The sequence below is a fragment of the Typopeltis vanoorti genome, chromosome 1 (genome assembly GCF_054136105.1).
Source record: "Typopeltis vanoorti isolate ZY-2024b chromosome 1, IOZ_Tvanoo_1.0, whole genome shotgun sequence".
Lineage (NCBI taxonomy): Eukaryota > Metazoa > Arthropoda > Arachnida > Uropygi > Thelyphonidae > Typopeltis > Typopeltis vanoorti.
Window position 1 is genome coordinate 118,343,462 of NC_143549.1, and position 25,885 is coordinate 118,369,346.

Consider the following 25,885-nt stretch of genomic DNA (forward strand, 5'->3'; position numbering starts at 1 on the left):
ATAAGTCCGAGATGAATTGCATAAATTGCCAAAATCACACCAAGCATTCCAAAACCAAAAATGATTGCAAACACATGGCATTAAGCAAAGGCTGCCCGACATATAACTACTACAAACAGCACAAAATCCAAAACATAGATTATGGAAAGCAATAATAAAGCTTGTTGAAACAGCACTACTTCCCTGGCATGCCTTCAAATAAATCTACAACGCTCTCTCAAGGTTGTCAATAACTTAACAGAACTCATAAATTGAAAAAACATAGAACTGACATTAACACAAGAACATTACAATATCAACAACAAAATATTCGGCTTTCCAAGTATTTACAAAATATTTTCCAAAGGATCAGAAAGAAAGATAGCTGCAATACTCGTAGTAAACCCTGAAGTCGAGGCAATATTAATTACCCATCACAGCAACGAGGACTCAGTACTTATTGAAATTACGTTCTGAGGAATTAAAACGTTTGCTGCGAGAATGTATCTCGACTATCACAAGACATAAAATACGACTCAGAAAAAATGAGCAACATCGCGGAGTTTACCACCAACCACTGCCTAATATTTGGAATAGATAGCAACGCTCATTCGGTATTATGGTTTAATTAAAACACAAACAATAGAGGGAAAAATTTGGAAGAGTTGAGTTCATAGCATCAAATTCCCTACACATACTAAACGACGACTGTAACACTCCATCGTCCGAAAATTGCAGAGGATGCAGCTTCATCGATCTAACAATGGCAAACAACGCTATTTTACCCCGCGTTTCTGAATGGAAATAACAAGAGGAAAGCTGTTCTGACCATAGCATAATAAGTTTCATCATCAGTAACAAAAATCTAAACGGAATAGACAACAAAAACGACTGCATTAACATCAAATACTTCAATAAAACCAACCTACAGAAATTTATAAAAGCATTAAAAATATAATTTTCACGCTTAATCTCAGAACATCACTTTAATGCGTACAGCGAAAAACAACTCAGCTTAGACAAAAACCTAACCATCTGGGCATCAGCACAAACCAATATAGACTTCCCTGCTTCTGCACTTTCATCAGGTCTGAAAAAATCCATGCAATCAAATCAGAACAACCAAGAAGCTAAACATCGATGGAAAAACATCAGTACCGTGGTGGAACGACGAACTAACAGTCCGAAGAAAACGTGTCGACGCACTCAGACGACTATACGAAAGAACATAGAATAACCAAGGTTTAAAAGAGAGCAGAAGACAGAACTACTATGACGCCAAATACAGTTATCAATCCAAAATTACAAACGCGAAAACAGAATCATGGAAAAAAATTTGTATAGTTTCAACCGTATCGAATCCTTGGAATAGCATATATAAATTAGCAGCAAACAAGAACAAGACAACACCTATACTATCAACTATCAAGAAAACAGACGGCACCTACACTAACAACTTACAGAAACTGCAGCTATTATGAGAGAGAAGTTTATTCGCGATGAAGATGAATCAACAGATGAAGAAATCCACAAAACTTACAGACAAAGAATGGAAATACATATAGACTTTTCTTACGACGACCCATTTGCAACTAATGAAATCGAGTCAATATTAAGATCAATGGATCCAAGAAAAACTCCTGGAGAAGACGGAATAAGCAGAGATATACGCTTAACAGCGTTTCTCGAATTTCCCAAATTCATAAGAACAGTTTACAACAAATGACTAATAAGAGGACGATTTCCTTCAATATGGAAACACTCAAAAATTATATCTATAATCAAACAAGGAAAAGAAACATCCAACGAAATTAACAAATACAGAAACAATCAGCCTCATAAATGTGTCTGGCAAGGAACTAGAAAAACTTCTAATAAACCGAATAATGCACCACATCTACTCAAGAAACTTATCAAGCAGCCATCAATACGCATTGAGACCTCGGTCCAGCACAGTAGACGCAATTATGGAGGTGAAAGAGTTCGTAGAACACAGTCTAGAGCAACAAAAAAAAAGATGTACTACAGATCTCACTCGATGTACAAGGAGCCTTCGATGGTGCGTGGTGGCCAGCCATAATCAATCGATTAATAGATTTAAAATGCCCTAAAAACTTATTCTACCTTACAAAAATTATTTTTCAGACAGAAGAGAAACTATGACACTACAAACCACAAGTTTAATGAAAAACGTCAAACGAGGTTGTCCACAAGGTTCCTGCTGTGGGCCAGGTTTCTGGAGCATCCAGTACGACTCCCTTTTAAGACTTCCTTTAATTACAGAAAAAAAAGCCATAGCCATCGCCGATGATAATGATTCGGAGACCTGACTACTTACAATTAGAAGTAATGGCCAACAAAGAACTCTTTAAAATTGCAGAGTGGGCACGCGAGAAGAAAGTGCCCTTCAATAGCACCAAGTCTAAAGTGCTGCACATCTCACGAAAAAAATCAAAACTACCTCTAACAGTCTTCCTAAATAGAGAAGTTCTCGAGGTAGCCAGTGAGCTAAAATACCTAGGAGTAACAATAGACGAAAAATTCACCTTCAATAAGCACATCTGATATGTTGCAGAAAAAAGCTTACAAATAGTAAACTTTTTTCGAAAACTGAAAACGATATATGCCGGTGCTATACTACCACTGATATCTTATGCTGCACCTGCCTGGAAACATGCACCGAAATCAAAGATAAACCGACAAAAACTAAACAGAGTTCAACGCCTTATAGCCATACGCATAATCAAAGGATACAGGACAATACCTTTCGAGGCAGCTTGCGTTATTGTAGCTCTAACACCGATCTGCCTGAAAATACAAGAATTATCTCTTATATATGAAATCACTTCCGGAAGATATATCAAAAGTTACAAAATCGATCCAAATTGCTACGAAAGTCCGTTTCACTACAGTAAGTGGCCTCACCCAGCAAAGAAAACAAATATTAAGGAGAAGGAAAGCTCTGAAAGTGACGAATTCCAAATATACACTGACGAAAACAAAACCGAAAGGAACGTCGGTTGTTTTTTCACTACATACAACAGACAGTCCATTATACATGAACGCTGCTCTCGACTGCATCCTCTCTGTTTCAATAACCAAGCAAAACAACTTGCTATAGTTCAGTCACTTATGTATCTTCAGCAATTAGAACTGAACACCTCTCAGCAAAAGACAGCAACAATTTAGAGTGATAGTGGAAGCACTATAGACGGCATAAAAAACCAGAACAACCATATTGCATTAATAGAACAGACAAGAAATCTGGTTCGAAATCTCACTCTAGAGGGATGGGAAATCAACTTCTGCTGGGTGAAAGCGCGTACTGGAATTGCAAGAAACGAGAGAGCGGATCAGTTGGATAAAGAAGCAGCCAGAAAAGAACGGCTAGAAACAAGTTACCAGAAATCTCGAAATCTGCTATAAAAACACGTGCAGAACAGAAAAACCTAGACATGTGGGAAGAAGAATGGAAAACATAAAAAAACGGATCAACAACAAAAGAATTCTTTCCTAACATCAGAAGCAGACTCCGGCTGAAAAAACACTCAATTTTTCCAGATTTAACCACGGTACTAACAAGACACGGAAAACTAAGACACTATCTACACAGATTCCATATCCTGCAATCACCATCATGCATCTGCAGTCCACACCTGCAACAGAAAGTTGCAGGTAGAGTGGAAAGGATGTAAAGGAAGGTGTTAAATATGATTACGGAATGTCGATTTCAAGGATAGATTAAAGATCTGTAGACTGAACACACTAATAATTGTAAAGTGACATGCCTGTGATCTATAAATGTCTCAGTCTATCAGACAGAATATTGCTGCATGGCATCATTGGAGAAACTGAATGAATGCCGCCAAGAAAGGAGAGAGAGAGAGATTTCCTTCACAATGACCAGCGCATGTTTGGAAAGGCTAATATTTGGAGTTGGTGAAGAAAAGATATGACACCGTAGAAGATGATCAGAAGTAGTACGGATAAGAGAGGAGTCCCCGATTCCCTGCTCCCTGGATGTCACTAACATTAATAACAATAACTGCTATTATTAATAACGTTTCACGACTGAGCTGAGTACTGAACAACACGTTTGGGGTTGTTTCCAGAATAAACAGGAAGAAACCTGGTTTTACACAACCAGTCATTTAATTAAAATGGAACGTCCACACCGTGGTAATTCATCAACATTTAAGGCAAAGCTTGGATTGCATACACAAGTTGATTCAGGTACGTTTAGAAAAAAAAACACAGCGATCAATCAAACGCCCTTCCCGTTGAACCGCAGATCCATATATATTGCAATGCATTATGGGTGGAGTCACTACCCAGACCGGTTTCAACCTTTTTTGATATCTCCTCAGTGAATAGTAAACCCTAAAAACCAATACCAAGATTTTAGTAATACAGAGCCTTATCAACTTTACCTATAGAAGTTGCTGCAAGGTGTTTTTATTTTTAATAAGAATCTATGGAGGAGATATAGATGTAATTAATTTTTAAACTTGGGGATATTGTATATTAGAGTTACCAAATAATTTTATAAGCTTGGTTATTTAACTCCTAATTCCAAGTATGCAAACAATTAAGTTTGCACCTGAAACATATTTCAAGTCTGAAGATGGTACAGCTCCGGGGCAACTCATTGTAAAGGTGAGTAAAGCTCTGATCACTATTCTTAGTATTTTCCCATAATGTAAAGAACATCTCACTAAAAGATGTATATTGCAATGCATTATGGGTGGGGTTACTCCCAGACCTGTTTCAACCTTTTTTTAGTCTCCTCAGTGAGTTGCTAGACCCTAAATACCAAGATTTTAGTAATACAGAGCCTTATCAACTTTTCAACTCTGAAAGTTTCTTTGTGAAAAGTTCTAATTGTTTAGAATATTGTAACTGAAAGTTAACATAAAATATACGATCAGAGCTAATAATCAGTGAAATAATAATAATAATAATAATAATAATAATAATAATAATAATAATAATAATAATAATAATAATAATAAATAACTATTTATTTGTGGTTCCATATGAAATAATCTAACAAGAAGAAGAATGAAGGAAAACAATTACGAAAAAATCGACAGTGGGTGAAAAATATGCATTTTCAGTTATCATTGGGATTATTGATTGCCAATTTCGTTTGAATAGGATTTCACATATATTTTCTAAAGAAATTTGTATTTCTGATGGAATTATTATAAGAAATGCATTGACAAAATTACCTTGTAGTTGGAAAGAATTACCTGAAAGAATTAAAAAATAGAATTCGTGGTTAATAAAAAATAACCATCATCTGAAGTGGAAAATTGGTTCTCTATCTCTGGACAAACTAAGAAATTGGATGATAGAATCAACATGCAAATATCAAATATTACTTGCCAAAGGAAGAGAAAAATCAAAAACATCAACGGGTTAATAGAGAGGCCTGTGCTTGATTTAAATGAAATTGGATGCCCAAAACGTGAAAACATAACGTGTACTTTTAAGTGCTTTTGGAAACATAACAAAAGATTCTATGCTTTTAATAATTCTCAGAAGTATATGTATTGGCTTAAAAAATAAACATGCAACCCTTAATTTTACTACAGTAATAAATTCCCAATGATCACCAGATGAAAATTAACTTTCTGATGAGAGTCGCATCGTCAAAAATTACTGATGATAGATTCAGTAAATACAATTTGTAAATAATATTTCATTCAAATAAAATGTGTAAATTTAAATGAACAAATTGGGTGTCGTTGATGTATTATACATTTTTACGTAAGACCATAACATTTGTTTTTTTCCCCTTGTAAAATTTCATGCCACAAACTAACCAAAGACTTTTTTTTTAAATCCACTCAACTAAACTGTGTCAACTCTTGGAAGCAAAAGGAAATGGGTATTAAATTAATAGGCAGAATTTTAGTGGAGAATATTTCATCTGAAAAGTGACAATTTATTTATTATATAGTAGATACCTGTCTTTTAACTTTATTTAATTTCTGTATGTTAGATTCAGTAAATAAAATTTGTTAATAATATTACAGTCAAATAAAAGGTAACATAGAAATTAACAAAGTATATATTACAGAGCTAATATTCATTTGAAATAATAAGAAATAACTATTTATTTGTTGTGCTGGCAAAAGAAATTTCTAAAAGAAAATGCTACATCTAGTTCAAAACATTGTTTGTCAGATATTCTCCATTACTTAATATTACTAATGCTAAAGAAAAATAAAATAAAATAAATAAATTTCAGTTACAGAAATAGGTTAAGAGCACAAGGAATTGCAGGTAAAATTAATAGTTAATATTGGTTTTAAAAAATAAATCTAAGCATTAATTTACTACAGCAATAATTTCCCACAGTAATGAAGAGTTCCAACCTAAACACACGATTTCTCACCTAGGTACAACAAAAATAGCAACCGGATAAAAGAGATTAGAGAGCTAATATTCGTACGAAATAAATTCCAGATTCCTAACTACACAAAATATAAACAAAGAAACAAACAAGCCATCTACTTGAAAACAATAAGTTTTTAAAATCCTTAATCAGAAATGAATAATTTTAGGATATGTGTCATAAGAGTTTTATGCTAGAAAAACAGTTGTACTTCCCCAAACTGATAAAACAGCACAAAACATCAAACAGAGAATATGAGTCATGAAAAAGGTGATGATTGGATTGTGGTGTGTGAAGTATTATCAAACTCTCATGTAAGACCAGGAGAATTCCAATCCCCCATGAATAAGTTTAGGATATGTGTCACCACAATCATGTGAATGCTAATCACTTAGTCATATGTAAGTGTTTGAGAAACAACCAACATTGGGAAAATGATACCTTTTGAACAATACCATAACAGGATGTGATTAATACAAACAGATTAAACTACAGTTCCTTAGTCTTTTTTATGTTGTGAATATATGTTAGCCCCAGTAACCTATAATGAAATAGTCAACTGTATTTTCAGACTTGTGTTTGTGTTCTGTGCTGTGAATATATGTTAAAAATTAACAATTTGGAATATTAAGAAAACGTAGATAGTACCGAGATGTTCCCATTCTGGAAAGAAATGTAAGTTTTTTTTTTTTAACTTAAACATAACAACTGATAATTGTAATTTCAATAATCACTGCTCATATATTTTGATAAACGTAATTCTAATAGTGAATAGTTATTTTTTTTTCAAAAGAACAATCATAGGATACATATTTCAGTATCAACATGGATACATTAGCGACGTTTCATGAGTAATGTGTGTGTGTGAATGTGTGTGTGAATGTGTGTGTGTGTGTGTGTGTGTGTGTGTGTTTTTCAGGGACACCAACATATAATTAAATTATTCAGAAAAGCTCGAAAACAGCTGCCACCAGATTCTACTCTACTCTAAGAAATCCCAGCCTTTAACAGGAAAGAAATACCCCTAAATGTATTGGAAAATTAGTACAGCCATTTATAGAAGAAAAACAAAAGTTTGTGTTTGAGGGACACCAGTATATAATTAAATTATTCAGAAAACCCTAAACAGGACCACCATCAAGACTCTACTATACTCTAAAAATTCCCATCCTTTATCAGGAAAGAAACACACCAAAATTTATTCGAAACTTAGTACACTCATCTATAGACAACCAAACCAAACACACCACATGATGTCCCTAACAGGCGATGGCCCCGGCAACATTCCAAGCTTTCCAAACTCTATAATAACACACATTCACGTCACAATTCCTTATCTTATCTTGATCTTGATCTGGTTAAAAGTGTCCCACCAATCACGACATGATTCCTTATACACTAATATATCTCCCTTTCCATTCAAAACAACAACGTCACTAATTTACAACTAACAAATGACATCACTTTTTTACAAATAACAAATGAGGTCACTTATCTACATCTGAAAACAAAACACACCCACGACACGATTCCTTATCTTTTCTTGATCTTGATCTGGTCACTAGTGCCCCACCAATCACAACACGAATCCTTCTCTCTACCATCACCCATAATTCCATACGCGAACCAAAACACAAGAACTCACCTCACTGACACATATGCCCACAGGAAAATCGCTAACATTCCAATCTCATGACATCACGCCCACAATGACATCATAAAATGAACATCCAATCATGTCAGGATTCCTTATCTTATCTTGATCCTGATCTGGTCACGAGTCGGACCCATACTACTGACATACTGAAGCAGGTCGGCTTCCAAGTTGCTCCATTCAAGCACAGCTACGCTAATATCAAGACAATTTGTGGCAAGATGTCTGCAACAAGCACCTACACGCCCTGCAGGCCTCTCTGTCTGTGTCTCTTCAGCCACAGCTCATCTTAGAGCATATATTCAGAGGTGTTATATCCATAAAAATGGGCTAATTTACGCTTTATACATGAGAGTTATTGTAAACTTTTCTCCAAGTGTAGCCATAACCATGACCATCACCATAACCCCAGCACTAAGTACTATTATATCAATCACTTAAAAGGATAGATATGATGGTGCTGGGGTCATGGTGTGTGGTGGCATTATGCTAAATGGACGCAAGAGGCTACAAGTGTTGGAAAAAGGAACCATGGCTGATGAACGATATTGCAATGAAATTTGTCATATTCGACTGTTCCGTGGTACTCTAGGCGAAGAATTCATTTTTATATATTAACAATGCCACACCACATCGTACACGAGCAGTAGAGATACATATGGAGACCGAGGATTTTAATCGAATCCAGTGGCCAGCATGCTTGAAAGATCTCAATATTTGCTTCTCGAAATCTCCCTGCAGAAAATAAACAAGGCCTTATCCTTTGCACTGAAGGAGGATTGGTCCTGTTTAGTTGAAGATATCCTGAATCACTTGGTGCTAAGCATGGAAAGAGATTCTGCATCCCAGTTCGGGCGGACATATTGAAATATCTCTGCATATAGTTTTCTGTAAGCACTTAACTACTCCTTAGGAAATTTTTAACTTTTGCCAGAAAGTATTTTAATTTAATTTGTATGAAATTTATAACACATTGTTGTGAAATATTTTTTACTATGCCGACGATAAATTTATGTCTATATTTGGTTGTAGTCATGAAAATCTTTCATATACAACAAAAGATGTAGTGTTGCTTAATCTTTTGGATACCAATGTATTTCTTGACTGCTTGGAGAGAAGTTAAAGAATGCCCCCCCATGTACAAGATGCTTTGTCTCATGTAACGAGGCACGTTTTCGAAGCTGGTAGAAATTTTAGGAGTATGATTCTCCCAAATCAATGCAACTGTGTCAGAGTAAAATGGCTGAGATATCGGAAAATGACGATGATTAAAGGCAGTGTAGTGATATAATCAAATGTCGAAGGCTTATCTGATTGGCAAACTGTTGACAATTTAGATATTACAGGTCAACAGTCAGTGATACTGAACTAAGATGGAAATGTAGAGAGTCAAATGCAAATGATACCTGAAGTGGATGACCCATGACCCTCACCTAACGTGACCGTAGAGTGCTACGAAGGACAATATGTAAAACTGCCATTCGTCGGCCACCTGCTTATTGCAGAGTTCTGGACATCGACTAGAACATGGATCTACACAAAAGTATTCTGAATCGTGGCTCTAAGTTCCGTTGGTAGGACCATAACACGCAAGCTTCTCATTACCCGAACCAACATGCAGCTTCGCCTTCATGGCTTAAAGAGCGTTAATAGTTGGACGTGGAAACATGGAAAACTGTGTTATGGTGCGATGAATCACACTAATATTTCCCAAACAGATGGAAGCACGTGGGTCTTTTCAGAGTACGTGACCCCAATTCTGAAATTCGGATATGGCTATGTGATGGGATGGTTCTCGTTTTCAGGGTTTAGCTTCGGATCTCCATTTGTGATGCTACGATCGTTGAACTCCTAGAGGTACATGAACATTCTTGACATTATATTGCTTCCTACTTTGTGGTGTTTGTACGGAACTGAATATTGTCTCTGTCAGCAAGACAATGCACGTTGTCAATAAGTCTGCTGCTGTAATTGCATTGTTTTTGGACATGAATGTAAGCCACTTGACTGGTCTCCACAGAGCGCTGATCTCAACTCTCTCAATCACCTGGGTGATGAACGTGAGCCTCGGATTAGGTCAAGAGACGTACGTTTCAACACTCCAGGACCGCATTACATACATACAAGAAGAATCATCAAACCTTCAAATCGATCGCTATCGTACGTTTGAATCAAGTTTTCCTCATAGGATGACTGCAGTCATCACAGCGAAAGGAAATCGTGCGTCTTGTTAAAGTGTTTTATTAGCTCTTAGCTCTTTGTTCCTCACACTATTTCTCGCACCATGATGGCCATTGATTTCTTAACAAGCAATTTATATATTTATTTTATATATGATAAATATAGGTATGTATCGGTGCTACTTAACTAGAATATCCCTGGGTAGTTTGATATTTAATAAATATCAAATATTTAATAAATTTCATTGTATTTCTTAAATTTAAAAAAAAAAAAAACATGTTAACTGGAAATCTTTGGAATTGAAAATATCATGGTAACAAACTGAGAAATCCTTCGTAGATTCTTTGAAATAGAGAGTCGTACAATGGTCAACAATGTTTATATTTCACATCACCATGTAACATAATATTTCCGAACATTTGAGATTCATACTCTTCTGTATTTCCTCGTGAAATTCAGTATTATTATTTTAATTTAGATTTACGAGGGGTTGAGCTGAAAGTTTCTGATAAGCACCAAGATGAGAAATTATACTAATCCAAGTGAAATAACCAGAAGAAAGAACATATCTTAAAACCAATTCCCCATGTTTCATTAAATTGTAAAAGAAGTGTTTTTTTTTTTTCGTTTAGTACATATAAGAAATATGTCAGAGGTTTTGAAGAAATTCGAAGACACAGAGGTGCGAACCAAAGTTTTCGTGCTTCAAAATAATTGCTGCCCAGCATAGTTATTAGATGGGTGGGGAAGTTTAAAACTGGGCATTATGAGAAAACAGATTCCTTCAGGTCAGAAAATGCTGTGCTGTGCACATGTTTGCTGCTGAAGAAAAAGAAATTAACCAGTAAATTTTCATGATAAAAAAATAAACTTAAAATCGTTTCAATGTACTTGAAATGAAAAATATTAATACTCTAAATACCACACAATGAATGACAAGAAAGTTTTGTAAGACTTAGGCAATTGAATGTCGCAGAATACGTCTTTGAAAAAGTCGCTGTTGCAAAAATACATTAAAATGTTTTCAATACATTAGAAGAAGGGCAAGGAGATGAGTCCACTCGAATAAGATAAATGAATAAATAAGAGTTAATGTTATAAAGTTGTGAACACCAAGGAATTATTCGAACTAGTTGTGAAGATACAGTCAGAAAAGGGTAAACGATATATTTGATTTTACAATGTGTTGAATATTTTAAATAAATCAGCACCACTGTATTTTATTTTAGTTAAATTACATATAAAAAATATTTTATTGAAATACGTGGGTTGAGAGTACGGTGATTTATCGAAAATTACAACGAAACCTACTTCGCAGTTCAACTTTATTTTGATGCATCATTTTCACCTACTTTATTCATGGCCATTCCAAGATGACATTACGTAAGTTGCTGGGGAGTATATTCTTTTGTCGATAAAAAAAAAGAATCGTTTAATTATCATCATAATAGTATTTTACGGGTGACGAAAAAGAATCAAAACTCTTCTTAATGAAATTGATGTGAATAATACAGTGCATTCGATAGCACACAATTGCAGACAACAAAGGAAGTTTGAAAGAGTTATGCGCGATAATGTAATAGAGAATTTGATCTTGCAAATCTTGTTAGATAATGAAACAAAGATAAATATTTCCTTAGGTGGGAAGAACAGAAAAACAAAAAACTCTCAGATGTAAGCAAACATGCAAAACACCGTTTCATAAAATATGCAATGGGATGTTGCAGATAAAAAACAACTTCACACTGGTGTTTATCGTTAATAGAGAAAACCTACTTAGAAATATTTCATTGAAATATATCCGTTGAGTCGACGATTTATTCTCGAGCTCTAAAACCAAATCAGATTTACGTTTAACAGTAGATTTAGATGAATCATTTTCATATATTTTTAGAAATTTGCTGGGCTGTGGATACTTTTAGCTCTAAAGAAATCCTAATTGAATAGTACTTTTCACTACTGTAACCTTTCACCCAACAAACATTATATAAAACTAAATTCGTTAAATGCATTTCGAATGAGAAATATTAATCTTCTGATTAATGCACAATGGTGGACAACAAAAAGTTTCTAAGAATAAGACAAGGGAAATTGAATTATTAATAAAAATAATATCAAAAAGTGACACCTATTTATTTCCGATCTCTAGAATATTATAAAAAAGCGGCATCTCTGTTCTTTATCATGTAGTTAATATACTTATAAAAATATTTTTTTAAATACTTACCTTGACACTGTGGTGAATTATCGAGAATTAAATCGAAACCAGGTAGGCAAGTACAAGTTGACTTAGATGCATCATTTTCATCTAATGCACACGAGGCCATTCCCGTACCACATTTAGCAGTTTGTTCTGGTGTGCATTCTTTTGCTGATAAAGAAGAGGAAATTGACGAGGTTATTCTCAATATGATATTCTTTCGTCGGATGAAGAAAATAAAATTAAACTTCTTTCAATTGACTTAAAAAGAAAAACAAATAATTCTGAATAGCGCATAAACGCAGCCAACAACAAAGTTTGTACGACTTAGGATAGAGGAAAGAACAGATGCATACATGTTGCTGAATGTGTATGTTGAAGAAATACATAGAGCCATTTTGTATTTTCAAATACATGCGTAGAATGACAAGAAGACGACCTCAGTCAGGTGATAAATAAGAATACGGCAGAAGGCATGATATTAGAGTATATTTGTTTCTTCTACTGTTTTGTTTGGTAATCCTGAGGAATTGTATGAATACATGCAGAAAATTCTAAACACTATTACACTTTTTCAGTGTGTTTCATATTTTAACTATCGAAGGACAGTTAATCCATATTTTTCAGTTAACTAACAAATAAAGTGAAATTGCATTATAAAAATACGTTGGACAAATGTGATCTACAGCTATAAAATGAAAGGAAATTTGCACCTTGAGTTAAATATATCATTTCCATCTAGTGTGGAAGCGGCCATACCATTTAGCGGTTTGTTGTGGTGTGCATTCGTTTGTTATAAAAGAAAGAGTAATTGATAATTTAATTTTTGTATGATTTTATTTTATTGGATGAAAAAAATAAAATTAAATTCGAATAAATGCTATAGAAATGAAAAAAAAATATTACGACAGAATAGTACAAAATGGCAGAGAAGAGCAAGAAGAAAAACAGGTCACTTGGAAACGACGAATGGGAATTTCTACTATCTGCAGTGATGTCACAGTTTCACACTTTGTGAAACTGTGACATCATTGCAGATAGTAGCAGATAGTAGTATGTAGTTACAAGTACTGCAGATAGCAGAACTTGTAACTACATAATCCACCTATAAAAATATATATGTTCTCTCTACCAACAATTCTCCACCTTCAAAAATGTAATCAGTTTCATATGTATTATTGGAATTAGTAGTATCGGTTTCGTCTACTTTAAGCAATTTGCTGTGCGGTGTATACATTTTTTATCTAAAGAAAACGAAATCGAATAGATAATATCCTCAGGACGATCATTAAATTAAAATACTTGGAAAGAAAAAAGTATAATTTTTATCCCGAAATCCACCAATGGCGGAGAACCAAAAAAGTTCCGGACCTACGATTGTAAAGGGAACAGACCTAAACATGTTGCTAGCTTTGTACATTGAAGAAATATATTGATATATGCTGTATTTGCAGGACATGTTTAAAATGGAAATCAGATGTATTCACTCTAAGATAATTACTGACAATACAGCGGAAGCGTTGATATCAGAAGGGAATCCATTTTTGAAATTACGCCGAGCGATTATTGGAATCAATTTTGAGAATACAGTTAGAAAACATTAAGCGATAACTTTTTTTCCGGCCTGTTGTATATTTTACATAAAGTAGCATTGCTGTTCATTATTACGTATTTAATATACATATAAAATATTTTATCAAAATATTTGCGTTGACATTGTGGTGACTTATCGACTTTTAAGTTGAAACCCGATTTGCAAGTAAAAGTTATCTAAGATTCGTCCTTTTCATCTACATGAGGCCATTTCCGGGCCATATTTAGCAATTTGTTCTGCTGTGCATTCTTTTGCTGCTCAAGTAAATGCATTTTTCCAGTGATTTTTACATGATGTTTTTTATGAGATGAAATGAAAATAAATGAACAATTAATTTAATTTAAATTAATTTAATTGTTTATTTAATTAATTAAGAAATGAAATATAGAAAATTAAATTCAATGAAAAAAAAATTCTATTTTACTTGAAACGAAAAATAAGTTTAGCTAAACACCGATTTCTGACAAGAACAAAGATTGCAAAAAACAGACGAGGGGATGTGAGGGATACATAAATATTTCAAAAACTGTTCACTAAATATATATTTTTTCATACACGAGCAGAAATGCAAAACCTAATCTCACGAAGAATTTAATGGATATAATTGGAATATGAAAAGAGTTCGGGTTGATATATTTTGGTATGTTTTACATTTCGTAGTGTAATTTTTGAAGAGTAGAACAAATGAGCATATTATTATGATGTTTTTTAATTACTGTCTCTTTTCTAATAGGCGGTGAGGAAATTTATGCAATGCAAAAGAAGGGGTAAATATTTTCTTGGAAAGTTTGTTTTTCAGTATGTTGAGGACTTGTTCTCTGGGTACATTTGTGAAGAGAGAGACAATGTCAAAACTAACTATTCCTTCAGAGGCCTTGAGATTTAAATTTTTTATCTTAGATGCCAAACCTTCAGAATTTTTAATGGATGAGGAAGAGTTACCAATGAGATGTTTTAAGGAAGAAGCAAGGTCAGTGCCTTCAACAATCGATCTTAAGGGAGTGTCTGCCTTCTGGATCTTCGGGAGGCTGTACAAAAGAGGAATTAGTGGATGGAGAGAGCGGAGAGGTAATCTGATATGTCTAGGGAGTTCTGAAGTAGATTTGAGTAGGTTGTTACTACAGTTGTGAAGTTGTCTCGTAGGGTCACTTTGTAAGAGAGAGTAAGTATCAGAAAATAATAAGTTGTTTATCTTGGAAGAGTAATTAAATTTTGGATTGTTCGTAAATCTACTCACAGTGACAGATATTCACATGCCTCTTCTGATCATTTCCCTCCGCAGAAACTTGGTATTATTTCTACTCTAGCCCATCGAGGGAGATCTCTTATTTCAGAAGAAGTTCTTCAAATTGAACTCTACTACCTCAAAAGAATATTTTTGAACAACGGCTATTCATCTCGAAGCATAACGAATCTTCTAATCTTCTAAATTCACGTCTTCAACCTCGGGCCAGAAGATAACTCCAATCTTATTACTCATATTCAATTATCGTATATAAGCTGTCTCTCACCAAAACTGGTAAATATTTAACATCAAAACTTACTTCACCACCCTACCAAAACTTCGTTTTTTGTGGGTCAACCCAAACAAAGACACAACCAACTTCAATTTCCTGGAGTGGTCAAAATCATCTGCGAGTGCGATAAAATTATTGCATTACCAGATGATTTTATCGGTTTGTCCGTAATAAGGACAAACCGATAAGTCTTCCTCTCAACGCGTGGAAAAACAAACGTGATATCTGTTATAAGTAAACCCGTGCAAACACCCTCTCAAGTCATGTTCTTTTCTCCGATAACTCCAATCTAGAAGAACCACAACATTAGATAGACTGGAATCTTACGTCACTATTCATAAATGCGGCGAAGGAACTTGATAGACGTATCCAATCACACATGAACAATAATTTAGCTACAACCTGACAGATTCTCACAGTTCAGCAATTCAGTTCTGGCGCTCTCGAGTCAGTGGTCACTCACTCTTGCCTCACGTTAGAACTACCACGCCGACACCGGTTTCAAATTTATCTGTTGCTATTTCCAATTTGTTTACGTGAGAAGTCCATGTTATTTAACTTGTTATTATTTTTTCCAGTTTTTTATAATTACGTATTTACACACCTGAAGAAATCGGAGTTGTGACGAAAGTAGTAGTGATTATTAAAGTTTTTCCTTCCTTATCGGTTTTTTAGTCAGTATATTATTATTTTTAAAATGTCGACAATAGAATCTTCAAAATATATTTTAAAAAGTAATTTTAAAAAGTAAATAGAATCTTCAATATATATATATATATATATATATATATATATGTTGTACTTGTTGTAATATATATATGTATACGTTGTAATAATTTTTAAAATACTTACCTTGACACTGTGGTAAATTATCGAGAATTAAATCGAAACCAGGTAGGCAAGTACAAGTTGACTTAGATGTATCATTTTCATCTACTTCACACGAAGCCATTCCTGGACCACATTTAGCAGATTGTTCTGGTGTGCATTCTTTTGCTGATAAAGAAGAGGAAATTGACGAGGTTATTCTCAATATGACGGTCTTTCGTCAGATGAAGAAAATAAAATTAAACTAAGTATAGATTCTGGGAAATTTCCATGTTACTCCTCTTAAACACTATTAATATAATTAACAGCTATTGTAGCCTGTTTTTGTTTAGGAGTGTCCCTATTTAGATACATTGGCTAACATAACTCAAAAAAGGGTATATATATATATATATATATATAGTTTAGGGCATTATGGGCGGGTATAGAAGGCAATTATGGCAGAATAAAAAATGTGGAAAAATTTGTACATACCTTGTTTGTGGTTTAAAGATGCCTTCTAAATCCAAGCTCCTGCTGGAGGTTGTTTGTAAACGGGGGGGGGGAGTGGGGAAAGAATATGGAGGTGTGCTTGACACCCGGGAAATAAGTTTGGCAACCCGGGTTACTATTAATAAATATATATATATATATATATATATATATATATATATATATATATATATATATATATATATATATATATATATATATATATTATTTTGTTCTAGGGGAAGGGAGGGGGGAGCAAACGAAGGGTATCCTTGTGTGGAAACTGGGACAAGGGTTTTTACGGGGTGTGGACCGTTTCGGTCATCGTCTGACCATCGTCAGAACTTTGTGGGAATGACTGTAGGGCTATGTCAAGGCTGCAAGTTGCATCTGCCAAATTAGGGCATTTTTGTCGCTAAATGGCCGGAGGCGTGGCTTAATTTGTAAGTTTTGGAACGTCCAACATTCGGAAATTAGGTAGGGGCGGTGGACGTTTATAGAATTTTCATCGCATTTTATGGCAATAGTTTCGGATATTCTAAGCATTGTTTCGTTTTCTTGTTTGTCTATGATTATGGCTTTGTGAATTTGGGGAATGTGTTTTAGTTCAAGGGCGTGAGCAGCAATTTCTGTCTTCCCAGTATTCTGTGTTTTGTTTTTCTTTTTGATGTTGAGATGTTATTTGGTGTTCAGATATTCTGGAATGGGAATATTGCAATCCCTGAAGTGCTCTTGTAGTCTAGCCCATAACGACCTAATTGTATAGCCTGTGTAGGTGACGTCACAGTCTTTTTGAGAAGGAAATTTGTAGACTACGTTGTGGTGTTCGAACATTTCTGTGTGAGTGAGAGATTTAGTAGGTTTTAGGAGAGTTGCTAATTTTTGGTTTGTGGTGAATAATAGCTTATAGTCCGTGTTTTTGAAAATGTATTTGTAAGCTTTGTATGTGTTTTGGATGTATGTCAATTTGATGACCATGCCTGTCGGGAAGTCTGCTTTTGTTGTATTATCGTTAAGACGGGATTTTGCCGTATAGTTCGCGTAATTTATTAGATGTGTGGGGTAGTTGCGATTTTTGAAAACCTGTGTTAAAAACTTGAGTTCTGTGTTAAGAAAATTGCTGTTGGATGAAAATTTGTAAGCATTGATAAATTGTGATAGGATGACTGATTTTTTAACGGAATATGGGTGGTATGAATTGAAATGGAGGTAGTTTCCGACATGTGTGGGTTTGTGGAATATCTTCGTAGCTATTCTGTTATGGCTTCTGATTAATGTAAGATTTAAGAAATTGATGGATTTGTTCTGTTCTATTTCCATGGTGAATTGTAGTCTGTTGCTAAAATTGTTGAGGGATGTTTGTAAGCTGGAGATGTGTGAGGGTTTGCCAATGCATAGAATATCCTCTACGTATCTGCCATAGAAGGTGATGCCGGGGGGGGGGGAAGGGTGGAGTAGAAGTGATTCAATGTGTGCCAGGAATAATTCCGCTAATTGTCCACTGATGTTTTGGCCCATTGGGAGACCGAAAATTTGAACATATAAGGAGTTGTTGAATTTAAAGAAGTTGGCGGATATTGTGAGTTTGATCAAACTAATGATGTCGTTAGGTTAATTTTGTGCGTGTGTGTAGGGTGTGGTCCTCAGTGAGTAGTGTGTGTACGATGTCTAAAATTTTGGGAACATCCACGTTGGTGTATAATGAAGATGCATCTAGTGAGGTGAGGATGTCATCCTGGGATGGAGTAGTGTTATTTAATTTCCAGAATAGGTCGTCTGTATTTTTGATCATACAGATAGACGTTGTTAGTAGTGGTTTGACGAGTTTGGCAACAAATTTTGATAAGGGAGCTGTGGTGGTGTTCTTGTAGGAGACTATGGGTCGTATCGGATAACCGTCTTTGTGGGTTTTGATGTTCTCGAACATATAGGGGGTGCGTGTAGTGCGTGGGTTGTGTGTCTCATTGCAGTTTTATATAGATAAAACTACAATGAGACACACAACCTCAAAAAGACTCAAAACCCACAAGACCGGTTCCCGAGTTAGTCAATCTCTGGCACGGGCAAGCAGGTTTTTCCTCCCGGAAACTCGGGTTTTTCCTCTAGTCGCCGACTAGACTCGAAACCAAGACTTCCTTTGTGTGGCCAAGCGCCGTGGTTGGCAAACGCCACATCCACTGAGCTACACAGGCTCTTTTTATTATTTATTATATTCTTTTTTTAATTTTTTATATTTTAATGGAAAAATTCACACATTGGTGCTGGTTCACAAACTTAGCTTCCTGCGTATTTCTACGCTTAATGAATATTAGTAAATATTGCTTATTCATATGTTTCATTTCAAAGCAGTGGTTAATTGTATTTACTTCGAATGCTCTCCAGGGAAGCTCCAAATCTTCCTGTCCCTTTCATCACGCATTCCTAACAGGGACTGTTGATATTGACTTTATATACATATCAAAACTCGTTTTATATTATCACTGTCATCCGAGCTAGTTTTCTGTTACCAATAAAAGTTTCTCATATACTTCACACATGAAAAAAAAAGCTTAGACAAGTTCATGTGGGGAGATAGTAACTCACTCCCTTGCAGTGGTAAACAACACCCTCCCTAACAGCCACTATACTGCAGAGGCAATAAAAACCAGTACTTTTATTATGCCAGTGAATAAGGTATGAGGAGTCTGTGTAATATATTTCTCAACAAATAGTGCAATTAGAGACAACTGGCATAAAAACACACTAATTAATGAATCGCATGTCCCCTCATACAGAAACTATGCTGTATAGACTGAAACAAAACCATATGTTGCATGGGCAAACACAGCATCTAACTAAAAACTATTGTTATTAATTAGATATGTGTGAGTTCGATTTCCCAAGGCAGCAATAAAATTCAACCGAACGTGTTAAAATTCGTAAACGTCCACCGCCCCTACCTAAAAGTGTTAAAACTAAGTAATATATATATATATATATATATATATATATATATATATATATATATATATATATATATATATATATATATATATATATATATATATATATATATATATATATATATATATATATATATATATATATATATATATATATATATATATATATATATATATATATATATATATAATGAATGTTATGGCAGTTTCACATATGGAATTCGGTTGAGGAGAGTTAGCATTTCAACTCAATTGTCAGCTATGCTTTTATCTTTCAGTTGCGCGATCTTTTGTTAATACCGCACCAATCATATGCACGTTTTAATAACTTGCCTTTGCTGTCTGTTTCGCTTTAGGCTTAATTACCTTAAAGGGAGAAAAGTCACAAAAGAGAAAAATGTTCCTGGTCCGGAGATTCCCTTATTCAGGTAATATTCACTCATTTCATGTTATCAGTCTGTGGTGTGCCAGTATCGGTAAGTGGTGATATTATTTGATCTATTCTACGTTAAAAAATTTAACCCTGAGATGGATAAGTGTCTGATAAAAAATAAAACAAATTCCATATTTTACCAGAACAGACTGCATAGAACCAAACGGTAAGAGGCAAAAAATGTAATATATGCATTTGATTTTTGCAATATTCGCTGTGTATGTTTTGTATTGAATATAAATACAATAAATATCATAATATATCTCTATTATGATTTTTTTTCGACGGGAGCAGTGAAATATTTTAATTTTTGCAAAGGGGGCCCTGACATCCAGACGTTTGGGATGCACTGGACTAGACTACAAGAGCACTTCAGGGATTGCAATAATCCCATTCCAGAATATCTGAACACAAAAAAACATCGCAACATCAAAAAGAAAAACAAAACACAGAATACTGGGAAGACAGAAATTGCTGCTCACGCCCTTGAACTAAAACATATCCCCCAAATTGACAAAGCCATAATCATAGACAAACAAGAAAACGAAACAATGCTTAGAATATCCGAAACTATTGCCATAAAATACGATGAAAATTCTATCAACGTCCACCGCCCCTACCTAATTTCCGAATGTTGGACGTTCCAAAACTTACAAATTAAGCCACGCCTCCGGCCATTTAGCGACAACAAATGCCCTAATTTGGCAGATGCAACTTGCAGCCTTGACATAATCCTACAGTCATTCCCACAAAGTTCCGACGATGGTCAGACGATGACCGAAACGGTCCAGACCCCGTAAAACCCTTGTCCCAGTTTCCACACAAGGATACCCTTCGTTTGCCCCCCCTCCCTCCCACTAGAACAAAATAATATATATATATATATATATATATTTATATATATATTATTAATAGTAACCCGGGTTGCCAAACTTATTTCCCGTGTCTCAAGCACACCTCCATATTCTTTCCCTCTCCCCCCCCCCGTTTACAAACAACCTCCAGCAGGAGCTTGGATTTAGAAGGCATCTTTAAACCACAAACAAGGTATGTACAAATTTTTCCACATTTTTTATTCTGCCATAATTGCCTTCTATACCCGCCCATATACACCCTTTTTTGAGTTATGTTAGCCAATGTATTTAAATAGGGACACTCCTAAACAAAAACAGACTACAATAGCCGTTAATTATATTAAAATTAAACCTTTTTTCAATTGACTTAAAAAGAAAAAAAATATTCTGATTGGCGCATAAATGCAGCCAACAACAAAGTTTGTACGCTTAGGATAGAGGAAAGAACAGATGCATACATGTTGCTGAGTGTATATGTTGAAGAAATACATAGCCATACTGTATTTTCAAATACATGCGTAGAATGACAAGAAGACTACTTCAGTCAAATGATAAATAAGAATGCGGTTGAAGGGATGATGTTAGAGTATATTTGTTTCTTGAACTGTTTTGGTAACCTGAGGAATTGTGTGAATACAGTCAGAAAATTCTGAACGCTATTATACTTTTTCTGTGTGTTTCATATTTTAACTATCGAAGGACAGTTAATCCATATTATTCAGTTAACTAAAAAATAGGATGAAATTATATTATTAAAATACGTTGGACAAAGATGATCTATAGAGCTATAAAATGAAAGGAAATTTGTACCTAGAATTAACTATATTATTTCCATCTACTGTGGAAGCGGCCAAACCATTTAGCGATTTGTTGTGGTGTGCATTCTATTGCTACAAAAGAAAGAGGAATTGCTAATTTAATTTTTGGTATGATTTTATTTTATGGGATGAAGAAAATAAAATTAAATTCGAATAAATGTAATAGAAATGAAAAAAAAATATTATGACTGAATTGCACAAAATGGCAGAGAAGAGCAAGAAGAAAAACAGGTCACTCGTAAACCACGAATGGGAATGTCAAGCATCTGCATTGATGTCACAGTTTATTCACTGCTTGAAGGTTTTTGAAAGCTAAAGGATCAATGCCTAAGGGAATGTTGAAATTAGTTTTCAGAATACAGTCAGAAAATATATGGTAAATATATTAACAAGATATAAAATGTTTTATTGAAATATTTACGTTAACACTTTGGTCATCTGTCGTGCTATAGATCAAGTCCAGGTTTTATACAAGTTGATATAGCTGAATCTTTTTTATATACTCTACTAGTGGTGATTCCTTGACCACATTTAACAATTTGTTCGGGAGTGCATTCTTTTGCTGCTAAAGTAAATGAATCTAACTGGGGAATTTTAAAATGATGTTCCTTCATGATATTAACAAAATTAAATTAATTTTTTTCCATTTCAGTTGAAATGAAAATATGATTTCGCTAAACACCAACGGCTGACAACAAAAAGAGGTGACTGGCAGAATACAGGGAAGAAATTGGGAATGTCGAAATAACTGTGAGAGTTTCTTTCTTTCTTTTATTATTGGGTTCTGAATGCGAAGGGATTATTGACATTAGTAGTGAGAATACATCCAGGTAAATCTAAATGATATATCTTCCTTTACATTCTGTTCCGAAGAGGATCTGCTGAGCTTCGTTATGTAGTCATTTTACACCTTTTCGTCTTCTTCATCCTCTTCTTCTTTATCCTGAATCATTTCACAGTTACAAGTCACATTGTATTAGTTTTCTGTCCGAATGCCTTCCACGGTAGTTTTTTTTTTTTTTCAATCACTGCTGTGGTCTTTTCTTTGTCACCTGTCATTCAGAGATCTCTAATCTGTGGGAAAAAGTATTTCATCCTGCATTATTTTATCTAACGATGTGTCCAAATTATATATTTGTAAAGATATGCTTTAAAACGATGCGTTATTCATGCCGCTTAGAAAGGAAATCACTTTGCATTTCCTTAGATTGTGAGGAGATTTATGCAATGCAAAAGAAAGATAAATTTTTTCTTGGAAAATTTGTTTTTCAGTACGTTGAGGAGAGGTTGTGAAGAGAGAGACAATTTCAAAACTAACCATTCTTTCAGAGGCCTTGAGATTTAAATTTATTTAACTTAGATGTGAAATCTTCAGAGTTTTTAATGAAAGAGGAAGAGTTACCAATGAGATGTTTTAAGGAAGAAGTAAGGTATTTGGACAGGTTGTAGGTGGGTGAGTCAATGCCTTCAACAATCGGTCTTAAGGGAGTGTCTGCCTTCTGGATCTTCAGGAGGCTGTAAAAACGAGGAATTAATTGATGGAGAGAGTGGAGAGATAATCTGATATGTCTAGGGAGTTCTGAAGTAGATTTGAGGATATTGTTAGTACAGTTGTTAGGTTCTCTCGAAGGGTCACTTTGTAAGAGAGAGTAAGTATCAGAAAATAATAAGTTGTTTATCTTGGAACAGTAATTGAATTTTGGATTGTTCGTAAATCTGCTCACAGTGACAGATACTTACATGCCGCTTCTCATTATTTCCCTCCGCAGAAACGTGGTATTATTTCCATTCTAGCCCATCGAGCGAGATCTCTTATTTCAGAAGACGTTCTTCAAATTGAACTCTACTACCTCAAAAGAACATTTTTGAACAACGGCAATTAATCATGAAGCATAACTAATGACTAAATTCACGTCTTCAACCTCGGGCCAGAAGATAACTCCAATATTATTACTCATATTCAATTACAGTATACTTCAATTTCCTGGTGTGTACAAAATCAACTGCGAGTGCTATAAAATTATCGCATTATCAGATGATTTTATCGGTTTGTCCTTATTATGGACAAACCGATAAGTCTGCCTCTCAACGCTTGGAAAAACATAAACGTGATATCTGTTATAAGAAGCCCTCTCAAGTCATGTTCTTTTCTCCGCTAACTCCAATCTAGAAGAACCCCAACATCAGATAGACTGGAATCTTACGTCACTATTCATAAATGTAGTGAAGAAACTTGATAGAGGTATACTTGAATCAAAAGAGACAGTCCTGGACCAATCACACATGAACAAAAATTTAAGCTACAACCTGCTAGACTCTCACAGCTCAGCAATTCAGTTCTGGCACTCTCGAGTCAGTGGTCACTCACTCTTGCCTCACGTTAGACCTACCACGCCGACAGCAGTTTCAAATTTGACTGTTGTTATTTCCAATTTGTTTATGTGAGAAGTCCATGTTATTTAACTTGTTATTATTTTTTCCAGTTTTTTATAATTATTTACGCACCTGAAGAAGTCGGCGTTCCGACGAAACTAGTCGTGTTTATTAAAGTTTTTCCTTCCTTTCTCGGTTTTTTAGTTAGTATATTATTATTTTTAAAATGTCGACAAGCCGAGTAAATAGAATCTTCAATATATATATATATATATATACAGTATATATAAGAAAAATTGTGGCAAGTTGTCTGCAACAAGCACGCCTATACAACCTGCAGGCATCTTGTCTGTGGCTCTTTAGCCACAACTGATCTTAGAGCACATATTCATGGTGCTGTATCCATAAAAATGGGCTAATGTTCGCTTTAGAGATGAGAGTCATTGTACTCTTTTCTCTGAGAGTAGCCATGATCATGACCATTCACCATAACCCCAGAACTAAGTACTATCATATGAATCGCTTAAAAGGGATAGATATGGTGGTGCTGGGGTCATGGTGTGGAGAGGCATTATGCTAAATGGACGCAAGGGGCTACAATTGTTGGAAAATGGAACCACGACTGGTGAACGATATTGCGACGAAATTCTAAAACGTCATATTCGACTGTTCCGTTGTACTCTATGCGAAGAATTCATTTTAGTGGAAAACAATGCACATCACATCGTACATTAGCAGTGGGGATACATATGGAGACCGAGGATTTTAATCGAATCCAGTGGCCAGCACGCTTGACGAAATTTCCCTGCAGAAAACAAACAAGGCCTTATCCTTTGCACTGAAGGAGGAGTGGTCCAGTTTAGTTCAGGATCTCCTGAATCACTTCGTACTAAGCATTGAACGAACTGCAGCATCGCAGTTCGGGCGGACATATTGAAATATCTCTGCGTATAGTTTTCTGTAAACACTGCACATTAATTACCTAACTACGTTCTTAGGAAATTTTTAACTTTTTCCAAAAGGTATTGTAATTTAATTTGTACGAAATTTATAACACATTGTTATGTAATATTATTTTGACTATGCAGACGATAAATTTATGTCCATATTTGGTTTTAGTCATGAAAATCTTTCATATATAACAAAAGATGTAGCATTTCCTAATCTTTCGGTCACCACTGTATTTCTTGACTGCTTGGAAAGATGTCAAAGAATCCCCCCCCCACCACCATCCAGGTGCAAGATTCATCGTGTCATGTAACGAGGCACATTTTCGAAGCTGGTAGAAATTGTAGGAGTATGATTCTCCCAAATCAGTGCAACAGTGTCCGAGTAAAATGGCTAAGATATCGCAAAATGACGACGTTTAAAGGCAGTGTAGTAATATAATGAAATGTCGAAGGCTTATCTGATTGGCAAACTGTTGACAATTTAGCTATTACAGGTCAAAAGTCAGTGATACCCCACGCAGAGAGTCAACTGCAAATGCCACCTGAAGTTAACGAACCATGACACTCACCTAACGTGACCGTAAATTGCTACGAAGGACAATATGTAAAAACTGCCATTCTTCGGCGGAACGCTTAAAGCAGAGTTCTGGGCACGACTTGAACACGGATCTGCACAAAAGCATTCAGA

The 25,885-nt window shown here is 34.9% G+C and overlaps 1 protein-coding gene across 1 annotated transcript in view; it reads right to left on the reverse strand.

The window, feature by feature from the left end:
• LOC150110348 (uncharacterized) overlaps positions 1–25,885 on the reverse strand; it is a 220,889-nt gene that overhangs the window by 52,822 nt on the left and 142,182 nt on the right. The window contains exons 15-16 of the mRNA XM_090396252.1: positions 16,381–16,524; positions 12,445–12,588 (exon numbers count right to left, since the gene is read on the reverse strand). Of these exons, the coding sequence (XP_090252378.1) occupies positions 12,445–12,588; positions 16,381–16,524 (288 nt within the window). The remainder of the gene's footprint in view (positions 1–12,444; positions 12,589–16,380; positions 16,525–25,885) is intronic.